This window comes from Haemorhous mexicanus, chromosome 27 (assembly GCF_027477595.1).
Source record: "Haemorhous mexicanus isolate bHaeMex1 chromosome 27, bHaeMex1.pri, whole genome shotgun sequence".
NCBI lineage: Eukaryota > Metazoa > Chordata > Aves > Passeriformes > Fringillidae > Haemorhous > Haemorhous mexicanus.
In genome coordinates this window covers 5499402-5526824 of record NC_082367.1, presented here as the reverse complement: position 1 = coordinate 5526824, position 27423 = coordinate 5499402, and the positions used below count along the sequence as shown (strand labels likewise).

At 51.9% G+C, this 27423-nt stretch overlaps 2 protein-coding genes and 3 non-coding genes across 6 annotated transcripts; all 5 read left to right on the top strand.

The window, feature by feature from the left end:
- Positions 1 to 109: 109 nt before the first annotated feature.
- HEYL (hes related family bHLH transcription factor with YRPW motif like) lies at positions 110 to 9843 on the top strand. 2 transcript variants are annotated; one of them, XM_059868752.1, is made up of 6 exons: positions 110 to 308; positions 1155 to 1235; positions 4861 to 4927; positions 5292 to 5375; positions 5832 to 5913; positions 7288 to 9843. In XM_059868752.1, the coding sequence occupies exons 2-6, from the start codon at positions 1156 to 1158 to the stop codon at positions 7962 to 7964; spliced, it is 990 nt and encodes a 329-aa protein (XP_059724735.1). In that variant the 5' UTR covers positions 110 to 308; position 1155; the 3' UTR covers positions 7965 to 9843. The 2 variants fall into 2 exon arrangements, with proteins under 2 accessions (XP_059724735.1, XP_059724733.1); XM_059868750.1 differs by lacking the exon at positions 110 to 308 and having other exon boundaries at positions 986 to 1235.
- Positions 9844 to 13422: 3579 nt separating this feature from the next.
- Positions 13423 to 26947, top strand: PABPC4 (poly(A) binding protein cytoplasmic 4). The gene is made up of 16 exons (XM_059868689.1): positions 13423 to 13551; positions 13804 to 14355; positions 19705 to 19898; positions 20326 to 20441; positions 20901 to 21040; positions 21218 to 21312; positions 21904 to 22041; positions 22632 to 22727; positions 23183 to 23455; positions 23663 to 23750; positions 24004 to 24120; positions 24616 to 24743; positions 25301 to 25394; positions 25488 to 25618; positions 25696 to 25795; positions 26596 to 26947. Exons 2-15 carry the CDS (start codon positions 14163 to 14165, stop codon positions 25780 to 25782), a joined length of 1890 nt encoding a protein of 629 aa, XP_059724672.1. The 5' UTR covers positions 13423 to 13551; positions 13804 to 14162; the 3' UTR covers positions 25783 to 25795; positions 26596 to 26947.
- On the top strand, positions 22342 to 22477 carry LOC132338934 (small nucleolar RNA SNORA55). Its single transcript, XR_009489567.1, has one exon. It is a non-coding gene; the product is annotated as a small nucleolar RNA SNORA55 (small nucleolar RNA).
- Positions 22967 to 23094, top strand: LOC132338941 (small nucleolar RNA SNORA55). The gene has a single exon (XR_009489574.1). It is a non-coding gene; the product is annotated as a small nucleolar RNA SNORA55 (small nucleolar RNA).
- LOC132338933 (small nucleolar RNA SNORA55) lies at positions 24222 to 24354 on the top strand. Its single transcript, XR_009489566.1, has one exon. It is a non-coding gene; the product is annotated as a small nucleolar RNA SNORA55 (small nucleolar RNA).
- Positions 26948 to 27423: the final 476 nt, after the last annotated feature.

The following is a 27423-nucleotide window of genomic DNA, read 5'->3' as shown; positions in this document are numbered from 1 at the left end:
TATTTTCTTCAAAATAAAAGGCATTATTTTCGTACTGGGAACCTCCACTTCAGCGCTCTCCCTCCTCCCCTCTCTCTGTCTCTCTCCCACACGCACACGTTTTTGCTGCCTTGGGGGATTTTAGCAGCAGCAGGGCTCTGAAAAACAGATTCCTGCCTCCTTCCTGCAGGAGCGGGGAAAGGGAGATGCTCGCTCGATGCTGGGCTGTGGGTTAAAGTTTCCAGCATTGTGAAAAGAGACCAGAAAACAGCGATTCATCCCAGCCTTACAAAGCCCAGAGTTGGGCTTCGGCCGTTTTGTCTCGCAGGGTAGGTGTCAAATGCCCTGGCAGCGCCGGGAGCTGGCACTTGAAGAGGCTCCAAGGCTGTGGGAGCGTGGCAGGGGGCCGAGCTCCCGGCGGGACCACCGCGCTACTGTGCCAGACCTGGCCCGAGTGCGGTGCCACCGCTGCCACCCGGCCCTCGCCGGTGGCCACCGACTGATCCCAGCCGAGGGCCCTTTGAGCGGCGTCCCCGAACCGCGCCGCGCTCCGGGCGAGCCGCTCTCCATCCGAGCCCCGAGCCCGCAGAGTGCCTGCGCCGCGCCGAGCCGGGCAGACATGTGTGTGCGTGTGGGGCTGGATGTTGATTTTTCCCTGAAACAACTCAAGGCTTTATCAGTCCCATCTCTTTCCCACGGTTTTCTGTTGCCAGTGAGGTCACTGGTCCCTTTAAACTGGGGCTGAGGCCAATGTGCGGCGGGTGGAAGGGGGGCCGTGGGCAGGAGGGGGGGACATGAGACGGTTCACACAGACTGTTCCTTTTACAGGAAGACTTGGGATTTCGACCAGCGAGCGGGAGGAGGCGGGGGGGCGAGGAGGGGGGGCCCTGGGAACCGGGGAGCGCCGGCGCGGCCGCGTAATCCGTCACTCCCGGGAGATGGTGGCTCATTAACCCATTACCCGGGAGGTGGGGACGAGCCGGGAGGGAGCCAGGGAAGGAGAGCCGGGGGTGGGAGAGGCACAGCGGGCAGGGGAGGAGCCGTGCGGGGCCGGAGCAGCGGAGCCCGGGCAGGGACAGAGCGCTGCCCCGAGCACGGCGGGCAAGGACGGCGGCGGCCACCGGGGCCACGCGTGGGGCAACCTCGCCGAGCCCAGCGGCCTCTCCCCCCGCCAGGATGAAGCGGCTCTGCGAGGAGAGCTCGTCCGACACGGAGTCTGACGGCACCATCGACGTGGGCCGGGAGGAGGAGTACAGGTGAGGGCAGGCTCCGTCCCACGCGGGTTTTTGGGGTCCCGGCACCGCTCCCCGCGAGCTGCTCGGGGCGGCAGCGCTCGGTGCCTGCCGGGGCACGGCGCGGGAGGGCACCGGGTCTGCCACAGCTGCCCCGGGCACGGCGCGGGAGGGCACCGGGTCTGCCACAGCTGCCCCGGGCACGGCACGGGAGGGCACCGGGTCTGCCACAGCTGCACCGGGCACGGCACGGGAGGGCACCGGGTCTGCCACAGCTGCACCGGGCACGGCGCGGGAGGGCACCGGGTCTGCCACCGCCGCACCGGGCACGGCACGGGAGGGCACCGGGTATGCCACAGCTGCCCCGGGCACGGTGCGGGAGGGCACCGGGTCTGCCACAGCTGCCCCGGGCACGGCACGGGAGGGCACCGGCGCTGCCACCGCCGCACCGGGAGTCCCTCACACCTCGCTTAACCCCTGGGGGTCGGGCTGATCCTGCGGGGACCGGCAGGATGACCCCAAAATGCCGGCCAGGGCTGGTGCTGGCCATGGGGCTGATCCCCGTACAAGTGTTAAAGCTGCGTTAGGAGCTTCAGGAGAATCCCATCAAATCCAGCGCGGTGGCTTCTCCTGCCAGGTGGGAGAAGGGCAGTGGGAGCCCGTTCTGTTCTCTGCACCCCGAGATGGGGCAGCGCCCCCAGAGCAGAGGCACCCACACCCCTGCACTCAGGCACCCCGAGGGCTCCCAGGGAATGTGGAAGAAACGAGAGGTTTTGCATGAGATAAACGCTTCTGCTGTGCTGATGCATTGGTAAGGCAGCAGCTGGGGCTGTGATGGGTTAGGGAAGGGCTGCCCCGGTGCCCCTCGGCAGCGCAGGCTCTGTCCCATCGCTGCTGAGCCGCATTTTGGCTCTGGGGCTTTGCTGGTTGTGAGGGAATGGTGAGGACAGGAGCCGCGTGTGGTTCCCCAGGCGATGCCCTCAGGCTCCCCTGGCACCGGGCATCCCAGGCTGGGTCAGCCCTCCCAGGCTCCGAGGGTGCAGGCGGCACAGGGGATGAAGGAAAGGCTCTGTTATTTGTTCCCATCCAAAAATCAGCTGCTTTTGAACTCTTGTTTCAGTAGCCAAGTGTTTCCCCTCCCTCAGCGTCCAGCGAGGCCTTGGATTAATTCATTCCCTCTTGCTCTTTGGTATCCTGAGTGGAGAAACTGCCTGGTGCCAAGCTCAGCTTCTCATGGGACTAAATTCATGAATCTGCTTCTGATACAGTCGCAGCAGAGTGGGGCACGTCTTACACAAAATGTCCTGCAGAAATTCCCTGAGCCCTTACGCATTTCCAAGTGCATCAATATTTCAGCTGCTTTCCTGCTGTAGCTGAAATGTATCCCACCTCTTCACATCACTGCAGCACAGAGTCCACAGGACCCCGAGGGATAAAATACTGGAATTGTCACAATATTTTATTTCGGTGACCAGTAATGGTGAACTTTTACTCTCTCTCTGGTGCTGCTAATGTGTTTGCCTTCTCAAGGCAGTGGTGGAACCAGGCTGGCTGTGACCTGGTGATATTTGTATGGGTGGATGTTGTTCCTCATGCCACGCAAATCTATGGCCAAAAGAGCTGTTCCTGCCCTGCTGAGGGCACACCCCAAGTAATGCCATCCTGCATGGGATGCTGGTGCACCCAGAAAAATCAAACATTTCCAGGTGGGGAGTGAGGAGGAGGAGTGATTAGAGCAGAGAGAGGCTGCCTGGCTGGGGTTCCCAGCCCATTACCCATCGGTTGAGTGGTTTGGGCAAACCAGTTTTCCTGTAGTGAGGGGATGAGTCACGCCGGGTGTGAGGCTTGGATCAGTGCTGGAGCAGGTTTAGGCTCCGGGGTCACTGCAGAAGTGCAAGATCTGCTCAGTTCACAGCCAGAGTTATGCTGTGGATGATAAAACCAAGCAAAGAGCAATGCAGAAATTTTAATCACTGGAGAATATACTCACACTATCTTTAATGTGGTTCAAATCCACCCGATGTATTTTTAAAATACATTTTGCAGTGAGATGGGTGTTGATATCCACATCTGGACCTGAAGCTCACCAAGAGCAATGCATCCAGACAGCTCTACAAAGAGAGTTTCAAAAATCCCTATTCCTCTTTGGGTGCCTATTTTGCATTTCCAGGTGAATTCAGCACCTACCCCCTGCACCTAAAACACCCTGGTGTCCATACAGAGCCCGTTTTCACACCAAAATTGCTCATTCTCTGTGTGTCTGTGTAGCTGGCAGCACATGTTAGCACTTGTGGAGCCAGCCAGCACCTCTGCCCAGAAGAGCCCACCCAGCAGACATTCAAATAGGGGACCTGCATGGAGATGAGCAGAGCAGGCAGTAGAAGAACATGTTATTGTGTAAAACCACTTCTGAAAGCACCTCGCTTGGGCCTATTTTTAATAGGCTGCGCTGGGTCGGCTCGCTGCAGACAGCACTGTCTGTGCAGGAAAATCCTTAATAGACTCTTATTAAAATGCTTTGTCAAACTGAAAAACATTTGGACTGGGGTGAACCCGAGTGCCCCTTTTCCAGATTTGGGTGTCTGACACCAGCTCTGCTCCCTGCGGCGCGCTGGGCCAGCCGGGATTGCAGGCGTGTTCACATCCCTGCTCCGAGTTTCGTAAGGCACAGCCACAGCCCTGAGCCAGCTGCCCTTTCCAGAGGGACAAACCCTGCTTGGGGGAGGTGGGAGGTGGCCCAGCCAGCCTCATCTCCCTCCTCAGCCACGGGGTTCTTGCTGCAGGGAGTTTCCCACGCCCGGTTATCCATGGTTATGGAGACTTCCCCTCCACGGGGACCCAAGGGTTGAACTTTGCCTCCCTCTGCGTGTCTAGAGCTGACCTTTGGTGTTTTTAGCCAGGCAGGCACAGGGTGGTTTGTGGGGCCCTGTTCCTTAGACTGTCCCCACGATGTCCCTCGTCCCCCTGAGCAGAGCTGTGAGCCAGCAGGAGTGTCCCTGCTCTGTCACCTCCTGCCAGGTGTCCTCCCAGCCCCTCTCTGAATGGTTCAGGGGTGTCCGTGAGTTCAGAACATCCCAGCCCACCCCGAAAATTGTGGTTTGGGAAGCGACTCTCTGGGAAGCCCTCAGAAACCACATCAGTGCCACCACTGGCCTCACCCTGAGGAGCAGCCAGCCCTCCCTGGGTGGGAGCTGGGATCCCAGGGCTCAGATCCCTCCTGCTATCACAGCTCCGAGATGCAAAGCCCTGCAGACAGGGCAGGCTCAGACACGAGAGACGGGAGGTTCACACATGGAGGAAAAAAGGCCATGACTCCAGAGCTCAGATCGCTGCTTTTCCAGCCCTGTGGAGATGCCATCACAGGCTGGGATGGAAGAATTGTGCCTGGGAGAGGATGGACAGTTTGGTGCAGAAATCTGTCCCGGGCTGGTGGGAGATTCTTGGAGGGGAGAGAGTGGTATCCAAGTCTCTGCTTTGCTCCCCATCCCCAATTCCTGAGCTCTGTGTTGTGGGTAAAAATGAGATGGGAACCACAGAAGACATTTTTTGGGGTGGGGGGAGGAAACTGCAGATGGCAAACGTGTGTAGAACATATGTGCAACAGAGGTTGCTCTCCAGCCAGAAATGATCCCCTCTCCTTCCTTTCCAGCCATGTTTCCAGGTCTGTGTCTCCCACCACGACATCTCAGATACAAGCCAGGAAGAAGAGGAGAGGGGTGAGTGTCCTTTATGATGATCAGGGCAGCTGTGTTCCCTGGTCAGGCTGGTCCTGTGTGCACTGGGGGGCTGTTGGCCAGTCCTTACTGCTAAAATCACCTTGACACTGCTCCTGCTCCACCTCCTGAAGAACTCTCCCAAAAAGCCAGTGTTTTTCCCAGCGATTTGGCCTCAAACCTGGCAGAAAAGGGGAGAGCAATTTCACCTGGGCTTACCACACCAGCCCACATTTCTTCACTCAACTTCTACACCCCAAAACATTCACACACCCGGCCCTTCCAAAGCACCTGGAGGGCTTTAGATCTGTGAGCTGTGGCTGTAAGTGACTGTGGCTCCTTCTGTCTGCTTGGGAATCTCCCACAGATCATCGAGAAGCGGCGCCGGGACCGCATCAACAGCAGCCTCTCGGAGCTGCGGCGCCTGGTGCCCACGGCCTTCGAGAAGCAGGTGTGTGTTTGGGTTTGGGTGAGCCCCTGGTGCCCCCTGAGAGGCTGCAGGCTTTGGGGTACAGCCCCCAGAATGAGGCAGTCTGGAGCAAGGCATTGCCTTTTTTATCCTCCTCACTCCGGGGTGTAAGTAGGTGGTGGAAATGGGGTGGTGAAATGGTATTAGCAAATATTCAGGAGCCCTGGGGAGGATCAAATCAATCAAGGAAGTGTTTTGCAGATATGAGGAAGCACAGAAATGGGGATTTTTTTCAATCTGCATCATGAAGGAGCTCTTTTTTCTGCTCACTTGATGTAAAAAACAGAGCCCTGGTGGTTGCCCTGTGCCATTCTGAGCACTCCTGGGCTTCAGGGAGGTTTCAGGGAGGAAATCATTGGTCAGACCCCGGCTCCTGAGAGGCACAAAGCCCTGGACCATAAAATGACAAATGCCTTTTCCTTTCTGCTCCCAACACAGGGGTCTTCCAAGCTGGAGAAGGCAGAAATTCTCCAAATGACAGTGGATCACTTAAAAATGCTTCATGCCACAGGAGGAGCAGGTAAGGGCTGCTCTTATGAGCACATGGGTGAGGTGAATGTGCAAACCTGGAAGGAAAATTCCCCACTGGAATTTGGGGAGCTGCCTCCAGCCTGCTCTGCCTGCTTCCCAAGGGAAATACCTTTTTGAGGGAGGGCAGATGAGCAATTTCCTACAGATGGGTCAGCATCCCATGCACCCATTTTGAGTCTGGGGTATGTGGGATGGTGAACCCTGAGACCCACAGGGACAGCACTGTTGGTGTCACACCCCCTGCTAAAAGCTGTTTTGCCAGAGACTCATTTATTCCTGCTCAGAAATGGAGCCTGCTTCCAGAAAAACCATATTAAACTCTTTACCTCCTCCCTGGGATACATTTCCTGCGGAGGCTGAATTCTGCATGAGGACTCTGCAAATAAACAAGGCTTTTTTTCCCTTTCTGTTCTTTTTTTTTTTTTTTTTTTTTTGTCTGTGTGTCTCTTGGTTGTTATAAGAAGAGAGAGGGAGCCCTGTGCAAAATCCAACAAAGGTCTTATTTGTACTGAGACCTCAGTACAGACCCTCTGTCCTGTTCCAGTTAACAGGATGGAGATCACAGCTCCAGTAAAGAAGCTTCTCTGGCTTGCTTACCACCCAGTTTTGGCTTGCTGGGGACATTGCTGGCATCCAGGCTTTGGTTCAGGGCTGTAACTTGGTCTGGAGCATTTGTTTAGATATTCAGTTTGACTGCACTGCAACAAAGGGCTGCATTGTCACGAGAGACCCCAGCAAGCACAGTGGTCCAGCACTTCACTGTGCTGTGACATTCTCTGCTTTATTGCTTATGGTCTCATGAAGCTGCAAGTTGGGAGCAGAAGCCTGAAAATCAGCGGTTGGTTGCTGATTTCTGTGGCTTTGGGCTTCCTCAGCCCAGCTGTTTTGGTTCTGACACTTCTTTAAAGAGAGTGTAAACTTTGGGAGCCAGGCAGAGGGAAGTGGTGCTCAGCTGAGTGTTTGAGGAGACGCTGTCCAGAGTGGAATACCCCACTGGCAAAGGCAGCCCAACCCCAGTGCCCATCTAGCCCACAGCCACATCTCCAGCACCACTGGTAGAATCCAACAGGAAAAGAACCCTTCCTTCCTGAGCACAGCGAATGAAACCTCCTTGTGGTCTCCCAGCAGTGAGAGGCTCCCTGACCCTGGTGGGTTTATCCCGCTGAGATAACCGCAGATGCCTCTCCCATGCACACAAACATCCAGTCCCTTGGGACACCCACTTGGCTGCCTGCTTCAGGAATATCACACGGCAGCAAAGTGCCTCAAGTGAGATACACAGTGCATTAGAGAGGGTACTGAAATCCAAGCGCATTCCTGAGCTCTGCACGGTTTTACTGTCACCCACGTCCTCTCCCTCCAGGCTTCCTGGATGCCCGGGCTCTGGCTGTGGATTACAGGAGCATCGGCTTCCGCGAGTGTCTCACCGAAGTCGTCAGGTACCTGGGCATCCTCGAGGGCCAAAACGCTGCCGACCCCATCCGGCTGCGACTCCTCTCCCACCTGAATAATTACGTGGCAGAAATGGAGCCTTCGCCCGTGGCCACGTCCCTGCTGCCCATCCAGACCTGGCCCTGGTCCTTCCTGCACGGCGCCGCCGGGCCCGTGCAGATCCCCAGGAGGGAGGCTGCTCCCGCTCCGGTTGTTCTGACTGCATCTTCCCTGCCCTACCCCAGCCCTGCAGTGAGGCCGGCCCCTCTCCGCCGTGTCCCCGGGGAGATGCTGCCGTCCCGCCGGAGCTTCCTGGCCAGCAGGATGGGCTCCTCCAGCCGGAGGGCCCGCGGCGCCGGCTCGGCCGCAGCCGTGCCAGCCGTGCCAGCCGTGCCCAGGATGCCGTCGCCAGCGGGAGCACTGAGAGAGGGCTCATCCAAGAGCAGCCAAATCACCACATTCCTCTTGTCCCCAGCCTCTGCCGGCATCCCTGTGCCGCCAGCTTACGCGGCACCTCCCGTCTTGGGCGCTGCCACGCAGGGACCAGGGATCAGGGTTGGGACATCCAGGATCTGCCGCTCCTGGGCGACGGAAATCGGGGCTTTCTGACCCTCCCTCCCCTCCGGAGACAGGAGTTCTCCAGCACTCGTCGCCTGCAGGGCTGAGAACAAACTCGGTTGAAAAGGCATCTTTCCTGCTTTGCAGAAGCCAAGGATCCATAGAGAAAATTCTCTCTGCTCTTGCCTCCCTCCTTGCACCGCCCTCCTCGCCTCACCATCACACGTCCTCTCCCTCGTGACGCCTGCAAACGTAAATCACATCCAGTTCCATGCACTTGTCTGCACGAGGCCACGCTCCAGACCCTTCTGGATACCAGGGAGGGGGCACACGCAGATCCCAGCCCCGTTTCTCCTCCTCTGCAGAACCCAGCCTCGCTCTCCTTTGGAAAACAGCCAGCCTTGAAATAGTCTTTATTTCCCCGGGGACTCGGAGCTGCCAGCCAGACTTGCTCGTGCCGATTCCCTGCGACACATCCCCCAGCTGCAGCACCTAATTTTGGTGTGGTAGGATGGACACAGCTCACACCCCATGCCCAGCACTGCTGGCACCCTCAGGGCAGGCTCCAGCCCCCCCAGCTCCCGAAGAGAACTGGCTGCCTGCTAATCCCTGTGCTTTCCTCTCTGCATTACCAGCTTTTCCCACTTATGTGCCCTTAAGGTGGAGTGAGGCAGCGGCTTAGCAGGGCTCGTTCCCACAGCCCGGCTGAGATCCCGCCGTGGCTGCAGGGCCTGTGCTGGGTTTCCAGCACAAACTCTGCTGGAGCAGCCGGCCAGGCTGCCTGGGCACAGCCCCTACCCCGCACCGAGGTGTGAAGAGGTGAGACAGAGGATTTCAAAGGGACGCCTGTCACCGAGGGGAAGGCTCTGGCTGCCAAAGTGAGAAGAAAATGCCTTTCCCTCTGCCAGCCTCCCTGCTGGAGCTGTCTCTCCTCCACCCCCTGCTGAACAGGCGTGACTGCAAAGGGGGAAAATGGGTTGGAGCAGCCTGAATTTGAAGTGCCTCCCTTGTTCTCCCTGAGCTCAGCATCCCTCACCCTCCCCTCCCACGATGTCTCTGTTTTCTTTCTCCAGCACTATGTTTGGGTCTCACACCTCTCATCTCCCTCCCTGGGCCGGGACCAAAACCCACTGAGGTGTCACTGCACTTGTCCTGAGTCCTGAGAGCTCTCCCTGCCTTGCCCTGTGTGCCCCTAGATGACTGTCACAGCAGATCACACCTCTGCTCCTGCAGCTGGCCTCCCCTCCTCTCTTCTTTGGGCAGAAAGAACAGAAGCTTGGAGCTTTCAGGCCAGCCTGCCCCTGTGCCATGTCCTGTGGTGGCAGGACAGGGTGTCCCAGCGCTCCCCCCCACCTGAACAGCTCCCTGCATTTGTGCCTTGACTTGCTGGGATACACATGCAGAATATTCTGGACCCAGCTGCATGCCCAGCCCTTGCCCACCTCTACAGCACTCTGACATGGAAAGAGAGAAGAGGTCAGTGCAAAGAGAGGTAAAAAAGGGGGAGAAGATCTCTTTTGAATGGGAGAAACTCTTCCCATGCCTCAGGTCAGAGGTGCAGCCGGTTGGGCTGTGTGGATGAGCTGTTGTTTTCCTTCCTGCAGATGGTATCTGCCATGTGCATGTCAATGTATGTATCTGCCATTGTTTGGGAAGCGAGTCCCTCCCAGTTGTTTTGGTGGATGTCCTCGCACTTAACACACAGAAATGCCTCTGCTGCTTCTCACCCTTGTCCTCAAGTGCTGGAATCAGCCAGGAACAACATATTCCCTTTTAATAAAGTCACAGGAGGGAAATCCTCGTGGACCCTGGCTGTTCCTGCAGCTGGTTTGTGTTCTAGAGCTCATGGCCTCACTTCACACTGTGCAGTGCTCTTAGATTCACGAGCTGTGACATCAGCAAAGGTGTCAAATAAAGTCTTTCAAACCCCTGTTCTGGTTGTGCAATGTAGTGTTGAAGTGAATCTGCTCATCCAGCCTGCCTGGATCATGGAAGGGACCTGGGGAGGTCATTGGTGAGTAATTTTGTGCCAGGTTCTGATCCCTGAAAAGCTTCAAAAAAAGGGTAAGATGCAGATTTGAAGGTGACATCCCCTCTGATCTTTTTATAGCTCTTGGTCAATCTGGCCCCAAGACTTTTTACTTTGGCAAACGAGTCAAAATCAGATGGGTATTCACCAAGGCTTGCCCTGAGATTGGCAATAGAAGAAATAATTTTATTTAGGGTCTACAAAAGTGTCAGGGAACAGATGGGGTCTGGCAGAGCCTTGCAGCCAGACTGAGGGCTCGCCCTGGTCTCCTGACCCTTTGCAGCCAGGACCAGAATAACCCCTGTGGCATCTCGCTGTGGGGAAACGCTTTGGACTAAACAAAGAGCCACAGCTGAGAGCTTGTCTCTGTTTTGAGGAAAGGACCAGTAAATGATCCCTCTTCTCAAAGATGCTTGGGAGAATTTTACTGGGGAATGGTGGGAATTCAACTTCCTTTCCCATAACTCCTTCTCGCTGCAAAATGCCTTTCAAAACCGCCCATAAATCCCTTCTTTAAGTGCTGTGTGGGGAATTGCTGGAAGGGAGCAACTGCAGCTGTGCTGGAGTAATGCAGCATCCGTCTGGAAGCGGGGAGAAACTTCAAGGGCAATAATGGGGCTATTGATGACGGCTCATCCCGCTGGTGCCTGGGCTGCCCTGACCCGGCTGGAGGTGGCGGTGGGAGCTCAGTGCTCTGCTGTGGCCTCGGCCAGAGAGAGGAACCAGAACCAAATTCCCCTCCGTGGGAGGCAGGCACACAAACCGGCCCCGCGGGCTACAGGGCTAAAACAAAACAGAGACAGTGGAAAAAAGAAAGAAAAAAAAAAAAAAACAAACCCACTTCCTGATCTCTGCGGATCAAACGGGAGCCAGGGTGGGTGGAAGGGCATCGGTTCAGGCCCGTGGGGTTTTCTCCCCACAGCAACACGGTGATTACAGAGCAGTAGCTGTAATGAAGGGACTGCAGCTTCATTTTATTTTTTTTTTCCCAGGGTTTTCTTTAGCCTAAACCCTAATGCATCCTGGCAGCTTTTGATCTACCCTGCAGGGGAAATCCCCGAACTCTTGGTGCACTCCCTTCATCCTTGTTCTTCAGGCAAAAAAATCCTGATGGAGAAGCCTGTGGGAAGGCGTGGGCAGCTCGGTGGCACAGCGGTGTTAAACAAGGCTCCCACCCAACATGGAACAAAACAGGGTCCTGATGAACGAGCTCGGAGGGGACAGGGACACTCCCAGGCTGTGGGAGATCTGCTGTGCTGCAGGTGCTCCAGGAGCCAGCCCTGCTCTCCCAAATTCCCCTGCATGGAAAACATTGCTTATCTCAGCTCCGCTGCTGGCTGCCCGGGGTGAAATGTTCTCCCTCCTTCCTGCTGGTGGAACAATCCCGCCCTGCCATCTGCTGGTGAAATCCTAAAGCCGAGGAGGAGAAACCCGAAACCGGGAGCAGCATTTGGTGGAAAACCTGCCATCTGTGCTGAGAACTGGCTGATCTTTCAGGGTGACCATCAAGGACTGAGGCACAGCTCAGACACACGGTGGCACAGCAGCTTGGGAGGCCTCTGGGTGATGGATGGGTCACCCACCAGCACCTTCGATGGGCATGGATTGGCCAGATAAAGCCATTAACAGATGTCCCCTCTGCTCCAGGCGCTGCTGAAGGTCCTGAGAGGGCCAGCTGGGAGGATCTCAGGTATCTCAGGTCACCAGGAGCAGCTGCACTCGTGTGTCGAGGGCACCAAGAGCAGGGTGTCCCTGGGGCAGTTTTGTACCCCCAGCCTGTTAGTTCATGTGGGGAGTGAAAAGGATCAAGCAGGACACAGGACTGTGCCTGTCTGCACCGAGTCCCCTGGGAGGGAGCACAAATGTCACTGAATATGTTTCAAATCAGAGCCACAGCGGCTGCAGCAGCCAAAGGGCGTTTTATGTGGAAACACGCTCTTTGAGCTGGGCTGTGTTTTGACTTTAGCTGTCAAAGCAGGAGCTGAACACTTCCACAGCGACATGCCTGTGTCGTGTCCCTGCTTTCCCAGCGGAGGAGGTGCCAGCTGTGAAGGACCAAGCACAAAACAGTGGCAGGTGTGATTCCACAATGTGGCCTCGCAGCACCGTCAGCTGTTGGGAGAAGGATGAGAGCAGGAGGAGGAGGATTTGTGTCATTCGTGTCTTTCAAGACAGAAAATATTGCAAATCACTACAATTTGCTTTGCTATTTTTACCTTTTTTCTGCTACCCTTGATTATTCCACTATAGTGGAAGATTATTCCACTGAAGGGGAAGATATTATATCCCATTTTTATGATAATGTTGTATCCCACTTTTAAAGCAAATTAAAGGCAATTTAACAATTGAAAAGCCACAATGCCTAGCTAAGCAGTGTCTACAGACTGTCTTAGTCCCCCTTAACAGGACAGCCATGGAGCCTGAAGGTCACTGATGAATCACTGAATCCTGCACTGCCGTGTCCTCACGCTCCGCTGAAGATGCTGGAAATAGATAATTACGGATCTCCCCGGAGCTGATCTCGTGAGCGTGAAGCCACGGGACAGCAGCAGAGGGGGAAGAATCCCTCTCCCTTTCCAGCAGCTTTCTGTTGGGAGCTGTTTAAGCCTCACCCAGGGAAGAGGGACTGACAGCTCGCTTCCATGGGGAGACATCGGGACCCTTGGTCCCGCTCCAGGGCAGCCCTTGATGGGAGCTGGCACAGCGCCAGGGCTGCTGCAGGAACTCGGGCTAATTTGGGGGAAAATGATGCTCTGAAGAGGAGGAGGAGGTTGTAGGAACAGCTCCAGCTCCAACCACTCCTCATCCCGCTGCCAGCGACACCTCCAAAACCAGAGCTCGGAGCAGCGAGAAGAAAAATCCCAGAGGAATTGTTCGCTCTCCTGGTGCATTCCTCTGCTCCATGGCCCCGCTCTCCCCTGGAGGCTTCTCTGGATTTTTTTTGTGTTTTATGGTCGGACTGAGCTGCCCTGTGAGACATCTGCACATGTAGGATGGGGTGGGAGTGAAAACAACCCCAAAAACTCTTCTGGGGTTTGCTGCTGTGGATCCATCTCCCTGCCAGCGGCCCACAGGGGATTCCTCCCTCAATCTGTTGAGGTGAAACTTGTGTTTAACTTATGGCTGTTGCTCCATATTGGGAACACTGAACAGTCTGGCACATTCCTCTGACACCCCTTGGGGATATTTTATGGATTTATGGGATTCCCTCTCAGCCTTCCCTCCTCCAGGCCCAGCTCCCGCAGCCTCCCCTCATGAGGGTGATGCTTCAGACCCCAAATCATCTTTGCGACCTCTGCCGGATCCCCCTCCAGCATCTCCTTGCCTTTATTATCCTAAAACTAATCATGCAAGCGACACAACTACCAACAACGATTAACTTAAATAATTCCCAACGCGGCCCGTTCTCCTGCGGCGCCCCCGAAATGGCGGGAGCCGGCCCGGTCCTCCCGCCCGCTGGGGGGCGCCGCGTGCGGCGCGGGCCGCTCCGGGCCGGGCCCGGCCGCCTCCTCTCGGCGGCATCGCGGCCCACTCGCGCCGCCGCGGCGCCTATAAAGGGCCGCCCGCCGCCCGAAACCGCCACCTCTCCGCCTGCCGCGGCCGCACCGCGTGAGTCGGGGTCGGGACCGGTGCCGCCGAGCCCGCTTCGGGTCGGTGCCGCGGGGTAGGGAGCGCTCGGGGGAGCGCGGCGCGCTGGGAGAGCGCGGCGGCCGCGCCCTGCCCGCCCTCAGGCCGCCGCGTGCCGCGCTGGTTTATTTATAATACCTCCAGGCTATCTAGCCGAGCCAGTTTTAAGAGAAATAGTTGTATTCGTGCGTGTTAGAGCTTTATTTATTTATTTATTTATTTTTATTTCCTCAGAAAATCAACGGGCCGCCGCTCTGCAGAATCTGGGCTAAATCGAAGCGAAAGATAAAAGACGTTGGGGTTTTAGGAGGTTTTTGCCTCAAAGCGCTCGGGAGCCGGCGGATGAATTTTGGCGTCTTATCCGATCCCTGCTCTCCAGGAGGCTTAACTTTGGGGTGTTTTTGCTGATTTTTCAAGCTTGCACAACCCTCTCAGCTGCTCTGTGTCCTGGTGCCAGCCCCCTTGTCCCAAGCTTCTGCCGGCCGCAGCTTAGGCTTTAATTGAGAGTTTTGAGTGTTCCCCCAGAATTCATATTTATAAGAAGCTTGAGTCGAGACCCCCGAGTGGAAAACCCCAGTGGCTGAGAGGGGAAGATGAACACGGCCGCCAGCAGTTACCCCATGGCCTCGCTGTACGTGGGGGACCTGCACCCCGATATCACCGAGGCCATGCTCTATGAGAAGTTCAGCCCGGCTGGCCCCGTGCTGTCCATTCGGGTCTGCAGGGATATGATCACCCGCCGCTCCCTGGGCTACGCCTACGTCAACTTCCAGCAGCCCGCAGATGGTAAGTGACAATTGCAGCCACATCCATGGCTTTTTTCCCCTCTCATTTTTCCTCGTTTTCCCCCACTAATTCGCCTAGCTGCCCATCACAGCGTTACAGGATGAGTCGTCTCTTTCTGGTGGTTGCAGCTGGAATATTTTTTACTGCTAGGTGTCTGCAAAATGCGCTGCTTACTAACATCTCTAATTTTAGACAGGCCTGTTTCTTGCACTGATAGTAAATTTCAATGTCAGAGATTTGTGGTTTTTTCCTCTCATGAGAAAATAATCCCCGTGGTGTTTCTCTTCATTCTGGGGTGGTTTGGGGCTGTTTCTGTGGGGATTTGTGCTGCCAGTCCTAGCAGAGAAAGTTCAGAGTAGGCCGAGTGCTCAGTTAAGTGACTGATCTGTGGCTGCTCCACACACTCCCAGTTTAACAAATTTAACATCTCCTGTTGTTCAAGCAGCTGGATGTCCCTCCCAGTTGGGGAAGTTCTTGCTTTAAAGTGAAATAAAACACTTTGTTCAATGTGTGGAGAGCCAGATTGTCTCATGTGCAGAAGCCACATTTGCTTTGCTCTTGCCAGACTCTTTTTTTTCCACACTTTGTTTCCTGCTCAAAGCCAGGTGTTGCAGAGCTGAAGCAGCACATGAAAGATGGGACAGGAGAGGTCATTTTGGAACACGTCTTTTCTGGAGGGAAAATGGGTCAGCATTTTCTGCCCCAGTTTTCAGAGCTCTGCCTGCTGACTGCTGCAAGTTTATTGCTCCGTGCTGGGATTTCACAGCATCTCTGTGTGATAGAGGCATCCAAGTAGAGACAACAGTGATCTTTTCCCTTGAGTTCAGAATCAGTTTACAGCAGCACAGATTTCAGCAACAAGTAAACTTTACCTTTTTGCAGAGCTTCTCTCCTCTCCCAGGGCAGTTCCTTGTGATGCATTTCCTTGGGCTGATCTGACTGAGCACTTTTGATCCTTTCCCTTGTCATGCTGATTAAAAGCTGATTTGCACCCCACTGCATAATTTCTCATTCATGGCACCAAAAAGCTCTTTTTTGTTGTTGTTTTTGGCAGTGTATTTGTGTTTTAAAGATTCTCAGTGACAAAGAAGGAACCTGACAGCCTCCCTCTAAGTGTGGTCCTACCCTGCCCTGTATAAAACCATCTTGGTACATTTATGTCCTGAAAGTTATCCCAGCTCACCTGCCTTCCTTAGGCTCTGAGCTCATTTTGCAGCATCAGAGACATAAAAACAAGCAGCAGAAACAAAGCCAGGAAGGAACTCCAGCTTAGATGAGATAAATTTTGGGGAGATGGGCTTGCAGTAGTGTAGATAAATTTCTCTCAAAGCAGAGAAGAGTGATCTCAGAAAGGACCAAAGGCTTGTCCCTTGTGCTTTAGCACATGTACAACTGGGGGCCTTCCCAATATATTCCAAGGGAATCTTTTATGGTAATAAATAGGCAGGAATTTAGGGGGAGGTTGCACCATTCTGGGCTGCTGGGGAGGCAGCAGACATTTTAGGAAGCTCCTGGGCTTGAAGTGATACTTGGAGCTGGTAGGTGGTGTCTTGTTACTGGTAGGTCTTAGAAGGTCAAGTGCTTTAAACCTAATCATTGAGTGAATATTGGGACAGGGAAATAGTCAAACTCCTCCTGCCCTCGTGAAGAGAGGTGAATTTTTGAATTTCTCCTGTCAAGCTGCAGCATGTGTTACCCTGCATAAACACAAAACCCAGCTGCTGCCCTCCATGTAATGCAGCAGGACGTGGACAGATAGCTTGGAAGAGGGTTGTGATCTCTCCAAAGCAAACTTAACTGCAAAGAATATAATTTTTGTTGTAAAATGCAGAGATTTGGACTGTTTTCAAGGTGGCACTTGCCTGCATGAGGCTTCCTGAGAGGAGGAGGGATTCTGTGTTTTCTTCCAGGAATGCATAATCAGAAATGCACTTGGCTTCATCCCACTAAATCTGAGAAAAGCTGAGGGGAGCACTGTAGGAATCTGATGGGATTTATGGTTGAGAGTAGGTGCTTACAGTAATCAGGAGGTTTTGTGCTCTGCAGACTTCTTGTGGACACGTGGTCTGCTTGAACTGCTGGTAGGTGTTAAAAAGGTTGATAAATGATAGTTTGCATTTCCCTGGCACCTTTTGTGGAAGGGTGAAGGCTTTGTAAATCTGAAGAAAGCAATGTTTTAACTTTATTTTGGTGTGTTCTAAAGCAGGACTCTGCCCCTGTGTCCACAGAACAAATCAAGCAGCCAGAGCTCTTCCCCATTTCAGGGCCACGAGGAGCTCACTGTCACATCTTGAGCATGCTCTGCACTTCCAGGTTCCTGTGTCCAAACTGGGCCAGAACTTGTGTTTTTCTCTACAGTTTTTTTCGGTGCTGGAGTGATGCTGGACAGGCATTGTCTAACTGGCAGCAGTCTGCTGCAGAGAGGTTATTTTTAGGGAAAATGAGCTCTGCTGGTTTTGATTGCAGTAACCAGGGAATGCTGAATTCTGAGCCTGTCATCTTGTGATAGGCAGGGTGAGGAAACACTTCAAAGTTCTGGCTAGTTCAAGCTCAGCAGTGGTTGTTAATATTTATTCTTTTTGACTGTGCAGAAGGGAAAGAAAGCCAACTCAACAAACAAGCTGAATTTCTCTTTTCATGTGTTCCGTGCAATTGAATTCCAAACTTTGCCAATAACAAAAAGACAGCTCAGGGCAGTGAAGCAGAGAAACTTCAGTTTGGCTGCAGAGATAAGGTGTTCTGAAAGTGTAGGGAAAACAGAATGTTTCCCGAGCTAAGGAGGATCCCAGGGCTGGAAATAGATGTGTTTCTGCAGGAAAGTGTAGATAAACTTGTTTGTTCTCCTCCTTGAAGACAGGAGGAGCTGTGTAAGGCAAATCGTGAAGTTAAAAGGGAAGAGTTGGTACTGCCACAGGCTTCATTGCAGCAGCATTTCGTTGCAACCTCAGTGACTGAGGAATTTAATTCTTTTGAATATGCACCATCTCTTTTTTTCAAAAAATAACTGGCTAAATTTGCTCTGTGTGCTTTCCTTGTCAGGACTTTTTTGCTCGGTGACCTAAGTGAGAGCCCGGAGGTTTGGGGAGAATAAAACTCCTTGTGTGGAGTTTCTCCTGGGTGAATCTTGGGGTGTGAGGCTGGTTATTGATCTTCATGCTGCTCAACCACAGCCTCTAATTCCAGCATTGTGTTAACCCTGCATCTACAAGGGAGGTTAATTGCTCTTGAGGCCGGAGGCAAACTGCAGTGAGTGTTCAGGTGCTCTCCCTATCAGAAAGGGACTGAAAAGCAAGCCTGAAAGGGGCTGTGAGTGTGTTTTATGTTCTGTATGAGCCACAGTTGAGTCTGCTGGAAGGATGACAGGAACCAGTGGGAGAGAAACAGATCCAGGAACTGAAATGGCTGAAGCTTTGTGGCTTAAATAGAAGAAAATGAGAAGGTGTTTGCTCAGATGAAGGAAATGAATCAGATGTGCTTGGTGTGAGTCATTCACAGAACTCTTGCAGATCCTTTACAGGTTTTCTGAGGTCCTGGTGTAGAGGAGTTGCATCTCCACCTGTGGGTGTGGCACAGATCCCTCGGGGAATCCTTGTAGGGCTTTCACAGCTCCCCAGAAGTGTCTGGGTGTAATAATAGAGTGGAACAGTAGCAACCTGCTGAAAGAGCCGTGCAATAGTATCTGCTCAGGGAGCTCGGGAGAACCGGGAGGAACTTCCTCACTGCTCTGGGGCTGGCTGCTGCCTGTGGAGCCATCACACTCCCCCTGGGTACAGCCACTGCTTGATCTGCTTGTCACCTTCCAGCAGGAGCCTGTTCCTGCTGCAAATGGTGTTATGCACCCAGTTTGTGCCCTTGCCAGCACATGCTTCTGCAGGACCTCTGCCTGCTATAAATAAACACTGCCAAATTTGACAAGCTGCTCTCTGAGCTGCCTACACCAGGAAAGGACTGCAGGAAGAACCTGGCTTGCATGGACTTGGAGCAGCAGCTGAGGAATCGTTTTAGCCTGGCAGTTAATTGCATTTAACACCTTGGTCTAAGCAGAGCTGTTGAAGTCCCTGAATTATATTTTTTTTCAAGCAGAGCTTGTTTCCAACTGCATTTGTGTGTGGGGAGAGCAGTGATGGTCCCACTTCAATTTGCAAAGCAGCAAGAACAAAAAAGCACTTTGCAAAGCACATGAAAAATTCTGAGAAACTCCCATGCAGTAGTGGAGGCTGGCACTGGGGGCAGGGAGTGCAGGCTTTGGTGGGCAGTGTTCCTTTGGATTCCTGGAGGTAATTTTGGGACATGCTGAGTAGTTAATCAGGCTGCACGAGCCAAGTCACGTGCAAGGTGTTCAGATTGGGTTTTTTTTTCCTGAATTTTCTGTTCCTGAAATCTAATCAGCAAATACCACAGGGTGAAGGTGGCCTGGGACAACTGAGCCAAACAAATGTGGAAAACTTGGGTTCTGCCCTGTTAATTTCCCTTGATTTTAATGCATGTCTTTCCATCTCTTTGCCTGCTCCATGCTGGGAATTAAGACCCTTTCTTTTCTTCTCTGCTTGCTCCATGCTGGGAGTGTTTTCTGGCACAGAACAGTGCAAGCATCTCAATTTTATGAACAAGATCCTGATGTGTGTATGTAATGATCCTTTTAATACACCAGCAGGCAGCAGAAATAGCCTCGTGGAGGGGGGTTTCAGTGAGGGTTAGAATGACAGTGCTGGTGTTTGAGAGCTGAGATAAACACTTCCCTGTTAATCAGATGGGGTGTACAGACTTTTTTTTTCCCCCCCCAGAATTTTCTCAACTCTCTTGTCATCTTTAGCTTGGGCAACTTTGGGATGATTTTTTGGCCACATAAGTTATGTAGAGGCTGACTCATGTCCTCCCAGCCATGTGTTCGTGCACATTTTCCCTGACCTGACAGGGAGATGATCCTTCTCTCTGAATAGAAATGAGGATGGGGAGATGTGAGCTTCATGAAAAGCAAAACAGCCACACAGTCACTCTTTTTACTTCATTTTTTTTTACCAGAGTTACCTGTTCCTTTCCTTCTTTGAGTGGAGTAATTTACCTTTATAATAATTCAGAATATGGCTAATAAACCGGGCATTTTGATATCAGTTTTGCTGTGGTGGTGAATATATTGCTATAATGCAAATTTAAAGTCTGTGAAACCTTTCATATACTTAGTGGCTGTGCTGCAAAGATCTCCCTGGAAAATTGAGTTAAAAGTCATTGATCACCTCTGATAGTAACCCAGATGAGCTGAGTAAAATTCAGAGAAAAGAATCACCCACCCACTGGAAACCTTTATTTTTTAACCAACCACAGAAAATCTGTTCTTGGCTTCTCTTGCAGCTGAGCGAGCTCTCGATACCATGAATTTTGATGTGATCAAAGGCAAACCCATTCGCATCATGTGGTCTCAGAGGGACCCTTCCCTCAGGAAGTCAGGGGTTGGGAATGTCTTCATCAAGAACCTGGACAAATCCATTGATAACAAGGCACTTTACGACACATTCTCAGCGTTTGGAAACATTTTGTCCTGCAAGGTGAGATGTGGTTACATTGTCCAGTTCTTTTAGGGTGCTGACGTGATCAGAGATTTGAGTGTAGGTAGTGCAAGGGACACTTCTTGTCAAGTGTAAGGAGCAGAACCACAGAATATTCCGAGTTGGGACACACAAAGCTCATAGAGTCCAACTCTTTAAACGAACAGTGCCTACAGAGATCAAACCTGTGACCTTAGTGTTAAAACAGAATCTCTGAAAGGCAGAGTTGACCTTAGTGTTAAAACAGAATCTCTGAAAGACAGAGTTGACCAAAAGCTGAAATTACATCAGTTTTGGTCATGAAGGGCAGGAATCTGACACTCAGGTGGTGTTTCCCAGGAGCTGCCCCTTGGCAGTGACACATTGTCACCCGCTGGCCCGTGGCAAGGAGGGATGCTGACAGCTGCCTTTGCTCACTCTCCTGCAGGTGGTGTGTGATGAGAATGGCTCTAAGGGCTACGCCTTTGTGCACTTTGAGACCCAGGATGCTGCAGATAGGGCCATCGAGAAGATGAACGGCATGCTGCTCAACGACCGCAAAGTGTGAGTGTCACAGGCGGCAGCAGCAGCGCTCACTCGCTCCGGGATGCATCTCGGTATTAACAGGGACACACAAGGCACTGGTTCTCCTGGCCCAAGCCTTGGCCTGCTACCTCTCCACTCCAGGGCTGGTGAGTGACCCTGCCCAAGCCATGGCCTGCTACCCCTCCATTCCAGGACTGGTGGGTTTCCCTGACCCAGCCTTGATTTGCCACCTCTCTGCGAGCGGGCTGGGGTGGGTTCTGTCTAGGGCCAGTGGGACTCCTTGGCCAGCCACAGCACAGGTGATTTTTCTGGTTGGTCTGTGGCCTGTTTGTTGTCCTCTGCTGTCACCCTTTCTTGTCCCCGTTCCCAGCTCCTACTGCACACTCATTTTTTTTTGCCTCGCCGTAAGTCACACATTATTTTTTCGTTCTTGGAACCGATCTGTTTATTGGGATTTTCATTTTTTTTATCTTACAGATTTGTTGGGAGATTCAAGTCTCGTAAAGAGAGGGAGGCTGAGCTGGGAGCCAAGGCGAAGGAATTCACCAATGTCTATATTAAAAACTTTGGGGATGACATGGATGATGAAAGGCTAAAGGAGCTCTTTGGCAAATATGGTAAATATAGAAATACTTGTATTGAGGCTGTGAATTTCATGAAATGTGGTAGTTTGAGTGCTGCTCTGTAGTCCCTACCTGGGTCACTTTAAGGCTGAGGACATGAGGAGATATTACATGGAATTTAATAATCTTGAAATACTTTTGATATTTACTAACTCTGTCCCTTGGTAACAGGTAAAACTCTGAGTGTTAAAGTGATGACAGACCCCACTGGAAAATCCAAAGGCTTTGGCTTTGTAAGCTTTGAAAAACATGAAGAGGCCAACAAGGTATGACCAACTTTTATGTTGCTTAGGTAACTGCAGAGAAGAAAAACTTGGTTTATCTTGGGAGCCTGTTTCTGAAATGGAAGAAAATTCTGCCTTGGGCATGACCTCTTCTAGATGTGGGAACTTGGAAACCTTTTGCACCTTAATAGTTTGACATTCAAGGGTAACTTGGCATCCCTCCAGTTTCCTAGATCCACACAGTGGTATAATCAAGAATGTTAATTGCTGAAGAAATACTACAGTGCAGGGCTGAAGGAGGAGGAGGGCACCTAGAGTGAGAACATTGCTCAAAAATGGTCTTTTCTAAGCAGAACGCTTGTTAAAATGTAGTTTTAATTACAAGAAAGGGTGGGGATGAATTTCCAAGTTAGTTCAGCACTCTGTGGTGTGTCAGCTTGAGCTGTGTGATAACTTCAGCTTGTCTTTAATGAGCCTGCTGTTAACAGGAAATGTGCAAAGGTAACATGCAAACTCTGATTTATTGGCTGACAGGCAGGGACACAACGTCAGCTCTGGGCAGTCCTGCTCTGACAGCACCAGGGGCTGTCCTGCTGCAGCAGCTGAGAGTTTCCTCTTGACCCCTCTGTGCAGGCAGTGGAAGAAATGAACGGGAAGGACATCAATGGGAAAATGCTCTTTGTGGGCAGAGCACAGAAGAAGGCTGAGCGCCAGGCAGAGCTGAAAAGAAGGTTTGAACAGCTAAAACAGGAGAGACTCAGCAGGTACCAGGTGAATAATGTTTATTTTTCTCAATTTAAGCACTATTTCTGATCTGTTGAAGGAATTGCCAGGGCAGTTATTGTCCTGTGAGACGTCCTGGGTTAAAACACAGAGGTGTCTCTGTGTATTTGGTGGCAGAGGGGGCATCAGGGCTTAGTCTTGGTACTGAAAGTGTTTAGGAGGATGTGAGACAACAGGCATGAAGTCTCCTTGACTTTCAAATGGGGATCCCTGGAGGGATGAGAAGAGACAGCACAACTGTGCACTGCTCTCTGTAATTTGTGGCAGAACTGGGTCGTGTCAGAGGTGGCATCTGAAACTCCCCCACTCCCTGAGGTGCACTGCTGGACTGGGGACATGTGGTGATGCCACAGGAAGGCAGAGGAAATCCAGACAAGCTCCCTTTCACCACAGTGGGACTTGTCTCTACGCCTTTGCAACATTTATCACCTTCAGCTTTGGGTGGTGTGGAAGGAACATGATGCTAAATTAAGAGTTTTCAGATAAATTACAGCTCTGGCAGATGGGTAACAGTTGATGTGCTTAAGAATTTTTTTTTTTTAATGTTGTGAGTGTCATGCTGTTCTTTCCCTTTCCAGGGTGTTAACCTGTACATTAAAAACCTAGATGACACTATAGATGATGAAAAACTGAGGAAGGAGTTCTCACCTTTTGGGTCAATAACGAGTGCCAAGGTACTGTGGGATTTGGGGATTACTTGGATTTTAAAGCCTGAAGGAGGAATTGTCTGCCATGGGATTGAAGGGCTATTCTTAACCTGTGGTTATTGGGATTCTGAAAACACCTTGGCCAGTAAATAGTGGGATTGTACTGAAAACTTCATTCCCTTACAAAAAGGGGAGTCGGGAAGTGGCAAACATGCTTGCTCAGGTGGTAGGCATGACATGGCACTTTCCTCCCTGCATGTAGGACTGCACCAAATCTTTCCCATTCCTTACTGTGCAGTGTGGGCCTGGGGACACATGGTGCTGACAGCAACGCAGAGCAAATCCAGACAGGTGACTCTTCATGAGAACTTGTCTCTACACCTCTGCAACAAGTTATGTGCTGCCTAAAATCTAAAAAAAAACCCACAGATTCTTCAGCTCAGTTGTACTGGTGCTCCATTAGCAATTGGTCTTTACTGCAGGTGATGCTGGAAGATGGACGGAGCAAAGGGTTTGGCTTTGTCTGCTTTTCCTCTCCAGAGGAGGCCACCAAAGCTGTGACCGAGATGAACGGGCGCATCGTGGGCTCCAAGCCTCTCTATGTGGCCCTGGCCCAGAGGAAGGAGGAGAGGAAGGCCCATCTCACCAACCAGTACATGCAGCGCATCGCTGGCATGAGGGCCTTGCCTGCCAACACCATCATCAACCAGTTCCAGCCCGCTGCTGGCGGGTATTTCATGCCTGCTGTGCCCCAGGTGAGCTCCCGTGGGGTTTTTAACCTGTGTTAATCTCACTGAGCCTTGAGGGGTGCAGCAGTGGAGTTAATTCTGGGGCTTGCCAGCTGCCTGTTCTCTTAATCCGACCTGAGTGTTGAGTCCTGGCACCAGCTGCCAAAACACGCTGTCAACAATGTTTGTGGTGCACTTGGATGTTGCCTCTGAGCTTATCTGATCTTCCTCCAGGCTCAGAGCAGACCCACTTACTATGCACCCAACCAAATGACACAGATGAGACCCAACCCACGATGGCAGCAAGGAGGGAGACCTCAAGGTGAGAGTGCCAGAGGCTGTTTTGGTTGTGGAACCCTTTGGGAGCTGTACTTCCCAACAGGAACAATTGATGCTTTCCTTTGTGGGAATGGTCCTGAGCAGGGCCAGGAGCTGGGCTCTGATCCTTGTGTGTCCCTTCCAACTCAGCATACTCCTTAATTCTCTGATTCTCCCTGTGCACCACCCCTGTAGCTGACTGTCCTGCCTTGCCAGGTGATTCCCTGTTGAGGATTTCCCCTCTTTCCATCCTTTAGGTTTCCAGGGAATGCCCAATGCCATGCGCCAGTCGGGGCCCCGGCCCGCCCTGCGCCACCTGGCCCCTGCCAACGCCCCCGCCTCCCGGGGCCTCCCCGCTGCTGCCCAGAGAGTTGGTAAGATGGGCTCTCTTCTGGGCTTTCCCCCTCTCTGGGAGGGAGGAGGATGCTGTGGAGATTTGGCTTCTGCTCCCAAAGATGGTTGGATGTTAGAGCCAGCACCTGCTGCTTTCCCGTTCCTGGCTGTGTGGTGCAGGTCTGGGGGCACTCAGTGCTACAGCACAGCAGTGGAAATCCAGATGGGTTCTTCTCCACTGGTTTGGGACTTATCTCTACACCCCTGCAACACCACCCAAAAATCTCTGTGGCTTATGGGTTTTGCTTTCAGAAGAGAGCAAATGAATTTTTTCCCCAGTGATCAGCTGTAAAACAAAAGGTGTGGAATCTAGGGATTGGCTCAAGGGAGAACAGCCCCTTCTTGAAGTAGCCAGCTACACTTTGGTGTCTAAAGAAGTATCACCATGCAGGGCGTAGTTTGAATTAAAACCAGACATCCCCAGTTGTTAGCACGTTGGTGCAGGTGTTTGTCACTGTGTTCTCCTTCCTTTGCAGGTGTTGGCACAGCTGCACAGAATTTGGCTCCCCGTCCTCCTGTAGCTGCCCCTGCTCCCAGGGCTGTCCCTCCTTACAAATATGCCTCAAGTGTCCGCAGCCCACACCCAGGTGTCCAACCTCTGCAGGTACCACTGGGGCTGGGCTGGGAAGTCCCTGCAGTTTCACATGCTACTGAAGTATTTTTATAGAAACTTCAAGCTCCTTTTATGACCCAGACAGTGTTAATTTGGAATTTAAAAGCCTGGCAGTTGTGCCTTTGCCAGGGGCACCCTGGTTGGTTTATCTGTCTTGTACTCACAAGCCCTTTTGTAGCCAGACTGGCTGTAAGGATATTTTTCTTGGTTCTTTGTTCCTGTTTTGCAACCATTTAAGTCTCTCTCCTCTTTGCCAAGTTCTCACTGGGGTATCATTGAAAGAGTGAGCACCATCTACACCTGGCTTTCTCAGCATCTCATGATGTTTGATCCAGTTTTTGTGAGATATTTATGGTGTTCCTGAGTTTTGAGCTCAAGACTGGCAGGGAGTGTTGTGAACCAAGGGCACCTTACCTGCCCTTTTCTGAAGCTGAGGTGTTCTGTAGGCTTGACAGAGGTTGTGTTTTAGGAGTGAACACCTTAGAATTGTCTAAATACGAAGCAGTCAGCCTCATCCTTATTTCAGAACCCTTGTCTGCCCTTTTCAGGCACCTCAGCCTGCAGTGCATGTGCAGGGCCAGGAGCCACTGACAGCCTCCATGCTGGCTGCTGCCCCTCCCCAGGAGCAGAAACAGATGCTGGGTGAGTAAAACCCCACTGCTCACCCATCGTTTTTCATCCCCTCAGGTTTCAAAGATCCAAACTCATCCACCTGAACTCCTTTTCCTCCCTCAGGAGAACGTTTGTTCCCCCTGATCCAAGCTATGCACCCCAGCCTGGCGGGGAAGATCACAGGAATGCTGCTAGAGATTGACAACTCAGAGCTGCTGCACATGCTGGAATCTCCAGAGTCCCTCCGCTCCAAGGTGAGCTGCTGGGTCCCTTTTTTGTCTAGAGAGGGCCTCTGAGCAGGGAGGAAATCTCACTGGATTTGTGTCCCCAGGTGGAGGAGGCTGTGGCAGTGCTGCAGGCTCACCAAGCCAAGAAAGAAGCTGCCCAGAAAGTGGGTGTGGTTGCTGCTACCTCTTGAACCAGGATGACTGGTGAGTGTCTCGGTCCTCAGCTTCAGTGGAAAGCTTCCAGAATCAGTAACTAAAACACAGTTATCAGTGAACAACTCCTGTGGGTCTGTGACCAGCACTTACCTCATTGTAGTCCACTCTGCAACAACAAAAAGCTCCTCATGTAACTTCTCCCAGCAGAGTATTTGTGTACAAGTTAGGAGATATTCAGATTTAGATCTCTTATTTAAGGGATCTAAAGATACTGGAGTCCCTGAGGTGTTCCTTGGAGCTGACAGGCTGGGGAAATGAGTCTTGTGGAGCTGCTGATGTGGGAAATAGGCACATTTTGAGGCTAAACAGGCTCTTGGTGCCCATTCCTTGTCCTGGAAACCATCTGCCTTCAGGATGTAATAAATGCTGGAGATGTTTCACTGGATAGGTCTGTCCACACAAGTGGTGTCACCTGTGTTTGGGGCTGGCTCCTGTTTAGTTTATGAGTAAGGATTTTGATTCTTGGAACGCCTCTTCCTGTTTCTCATGATCCATTTTTCTGTGGGTTGTCTGGAATTGCCATCTCCAGGACTTTGTGCTGCTGTTTGTGATCAGGTGTCACAACTCAGGCTGGTGAAGAATGATGAGTGTTCTTATTTTCACTGGGTGGTCTAGCAAAGAATTTGAATTTCTTGTGGATAATAACAATTCCTGATCATCTGACCACCACGAGCAGCATCTCTGTACCTTCCCAGTTATATTGGAATCCTTTTTCCTTGGAATGCTGGAATATTCCTAGCCTGGAGCAGGGGTGCTGTGAGTAACTTCTCTCCCTTTTTCCCCTCCAGGATACAAAGAAGCCAAATAGCCCCTTCCTAGACATCAGCTCAAGATGTTTGAAGATCCTTCAGTGTCCTGCAGATCTCAAGGCCATGCATTGTATCACATAGTTATATTGCATTTTGTAAATTAATCTTAAAGATCTTATTTAAAAAGCCAACTCTGAAGCTTGAGGTTTCCAAAACCAGAATCTGGGGGGTTTGCAAGCTTTTCCTTTGCCAGAACAGAGCTGCCCCTTGTGTCTTCTAAAGAGGACGTTGAGGATTTTAGGCTGGAAGTATTTTTGTGAGTTTGTGTTTAATTGAACAATCCAGTTTGGAGAGTTTGGGAAACATTTATCAATAAAGGAATAAACTTGCACTGTGTTTGTCATCATTTCTCTCTGTGGGATGAGTAAATGTGCTGTGGCTTTGTGAAATGGAACTGATGGGTGGTTATTGGGGGGGGTGAGTACATTAAACAGGGATTTGGCTTATTCTGCTTGGTAATTTTGGATAATGAGTGTTTAAAATGCCTGTAAACAGTGATCTGAGAAGGGCTGGGGAGGTATTTTCAAGGGAAGGGTACAAGGCTTTGGCCTGTTTTTGTCATGGGCTGTTCTTTGTTTACAATTCTACATTTTCAGCTGGATCTTTAATGGTCCTGCTGCTCTTTTGTACTCAAGGGTGGCTGAGTTTTACCACTGGGGTGGACAAATCCTTTGCAAACTCATTTTGGGTGATCCTTTTGGATAAAAAGCATTACTCAGACAGCACTAAGATGGGAGAAATCCTCCCCAAAGCTCCAACACCTCCTCAGGCTGGGGCTGAATGGCTCGGAGGCTTTGGGAAAGCCTG

What these genes read in the sequence shown, in the direction of transcription:
- HEYL (XM_059868752.1), top strand. Translation starts at nt 1,156, where the DNA reads ATGAAGCGGCTCTGCGAGGAGAGCTCGTCCGACACGGAGTCTGACGGC. An exon ending in CCAGGAAGAAGAGGAGAGGG is followed by an intron (nt 4,928 to 5,291) that starts GTGAGTGTCCTT and finishes AATCTCCCACAG; the next exon opens with ATCATCGAGAAGCGGCGCCG. An exon ending in CCACGGCCTTCGAGAAGCAG is followed by an intron (nt 5,376 to 5,831) that starts GTGTGTGTTTGG and finishes CTCCCAACACAG; the next exon opens with GGGTCTTCCAAGCTGGAGAA.
- PABPC4 (XM_059868689.1), top strand. Translation starts at nt 14,163, where the DNA reads ATGAACACGGCCGCCAGCAGTTACCCCATGGCCTCGCTGTACGTGGGG. An exon ending in GAAACATTTTGTCCTGCAAG is followed by an intron (nt 19,899 to 20,325) that starts GTGAGATGTGGT and finishes ACTCTCCTGCAG; the next exon opens with GTGGTGTGTGATGAGAATGG. An exon ending in CAGAGTCCCTCCGCTCCAAG is followed by an intron (nt 25,619 to 25,695) that starts GTGAGCTGCTGG and finishes TTGTGTCCCCAG; the next exon opens with GTGGAGGAGGCTGTGGCAGT.